The 2,601-nt window shown below is 30.5% G+C and overlaps 1 protein-coding gene across 1 annotated transcript; it reads left to right on the forward strand.

The window, feature by feature from the left end:
- On the forward strand, nt 1-2,601 carry LOC119637860 (lysosome-associated membrane glycoprotein 5). Its single transcript, XM_038034241.1, has 5 exons — nt 1-472; nt 780-862; nt 937-1,185; nt 1,850-2,259; nt 2,358-2,601. The coding sequence occupies exons 1-5, from the start codon at nt 376-378 to the stop codon at nt 2,398-2,400; spliced, it is 882 nt and encodes a 293-aa protein (XP_037890169.1). The 5' UTR covers nt 1-375; the 3' UTR covers nt 2,401-2,601.

Raw genomic sequence — 2,601 nt, forward strand, 5'->3', positions numbered from 1 at the left:
ATGCTGTTAATACAAGTAAAATACAGCAAACTACTGCTATAAATTGGTTTACAAATTGACATTACGTTGTTCATTAATCGAAACATCGTCTGAGTCTGAGTTTGCGCCGTAAGACTTGAATGCTGCAAATTGTTGAATATTTGAAAGGATTTTTCACCGTCATTCATTCATTAGTACGAAGGACTATTACAAGGATCGTTGCTTGGAGACCTTTTAAAGGCAGGATTGTGTATAGCAGTGCTTTTTATAAGAAAGAAAGAAAGAGAAAAAAAAAAAAAAAAAGATAAAAAAACAAGAAAGAAGGAAATTATTAAGAATAAAGAATCTCTGAAATTTAACTTCAGAACAAACACACATAATCATTCTTTAATAATAATGAAATCTTTACAACTGAAAGCAACCAACAGCCAAATTTGGTTGTCTCTCGTCTACAAGCTCATGTTATCAATTTGTATAATTATTTCATTAATAGGTAAGAAAAAAAATATTATCGATAGTATGATTATAGATAGTATTATTATGATTTGATCAAAAAAATAGATGGTTGTGTTGTTTTTTTTGTATTCTTAATCTAAAGAAAAATAAGAAAAACGATATTAATTGACGTAATATAATGTCAATAGTCGTTTGAATTGCTTGCAATAGTATGTGAGGCTTAAGGCAGTTCAAGTGGACAAAATCGATATTTGTTTTCTTTCTCAGTTATATTAAGTAACATATGTAGTAACGTGTTAACGCGTTTTAATTTTAAAATAAATTGAAATTATTTCTATTTTTAGTACAATTCGGTCAAGGTATACAATTAAGCGCCTTCACCACCAAAACACCTAGAATTACTAAATACACCACTAAATCGCCAGCGGTAAGAATATCAGTTTTTTTCGCTTTTGACCCTTAAACAGATTTCATGTAAAAAGAGTTAATTTATAATTGCAGTCGTCATCCATAAATCATGACGCTACCACTTCTATTTATCGTTTCAATGCTACGAACGGTATAACATGCATTTTGATCAGTGTTGATGGCTTAATTAGCATCAAATATCGTAATAAATTAAATGAAGATGTTGAAGCCGATCTTTATTTGCCCGACAATCCGATATTAAGTGGCGAATGCGAAGAATCCAATATGGAAATTTTGACATTGGAATTTAAAGGATTCAAGCTAACCATGATATTTCGAAAGGTAACAATTGCAAAAAATGGTTGCAATCTATTTTTCACTAAAGTGAAAAGCGTGAATGCGTTTAATTATGTCTCTCAGACAGTTAGGCCAGAAAGGCAGATATTCGTTTATTGCCTATCGAATAACTCTCGAGTCTCGAGTAGCGGGCTTAAAAACTTTCAATATTGTAGCTAACCTTTAAACGCAATTATATTGAAAAGCAATTTATTTGGTGTTTTTTTTTTTTTATGAAAAGGGGGAATTTTTAACTATCGGAAATTTCTTCTATATAAACGCAAAAAAAAAAAAAAATCCTTTATATCGCATTAAGATCTGACTAATGAAAATATGAATTTATTCTGCTAAATTTCGATTATTTAACTGCGTTACATAAGGCACTTTTACCCATATTAACGTTATTGTAAGATTGTAAGGATAAGACCATAATGACCTGATTCATAAATTTTTATGTCGAAGCTTATTAAAATATACATATATATATATTTCGCTATCAACTTAAAGGGAAATGCAATCAGAAAATCAAAAAAAAAAAAAAAAAAAAAAGAGAACAAAATTGAGATTCCTTATCAAAAAAAAAAAAAAAAAAAAAAAAAACTACGGATAAACGAAAAGATGAATTTTTTTTTTTATTTCTTCATTATATGACTTCAAACACTATTTTTAGTCCTCTGGAGGAGAAGGCTGGTATATTAACCAATTCAAGTTGGACTATTCATCTTCGAATTCTATCTTCGAACATATCGATCGTCCGGACATAGATGTAAAACTGACCTCACCCTCACGTACGCCCATGTACTTTCCCACACCAGTGGGTAAATCATATGTCTGCGATAAAGAGCAAAAGGTTGTTATGTATGCTCCGGATGATTCAGGCGATCAATCAGGTCATATCGCACACTTGTATTTGCGTGATTTACATATGCAGAGCTTTATGTTTAAAGAAAGCGGTAAATGGGGACCATCATTTCATTGCAGTGCCACCGGTTCGTATAGAGATGAAACCGCTCCATTGGCCGTAGGTACTGCCTTAGCGGTAGCTGTTTTATTAATCATTTCCGGTTATGGCGGTTGGAGGTATATATCAAATAATTGATGAATAAGTTTCGATGTACTCCCCCTCTTTTACTCCTTCATTTTAATTTTTCTATTTTACATTTTTTATATATTTATAGGTATTTTAAAATCAAAAAAGTCCAATACGGTTCAATGGAGTGAACGAATTAATCTCTACAAAAGTGTATGTATCATTTCTGTTATAGTAAATTTTAGGAAAACAAGCCTAAAAGCAATGTTTAAAATAGTTAAAAGAAATCGTTTTCATTTCGAGCGGCGGAAAATGTGTGTAAAGATTTTCATTTAATTTATTCATGAAAATATTTTTTTTAATTTGTTTTTCTCCCTTTTATTGAATAATGA

The sequence above is a fragment of the Glossina fuscipes genome, unplaced genomic scaffold, assembly GCF_014805625.2.
Source record: "Glossina fuscipes isolate IAEA_lab_2018 unplaced genomic scaffold, Yale_Gfus_2 61, whole genome shotgun sequence".
Classification (NCBI taxonomy): Eukaryota; Metazoa; Arthropoda; class Insecta; order Diptera; family Glossinidae; genus Glossina; species Glossina fuscipes.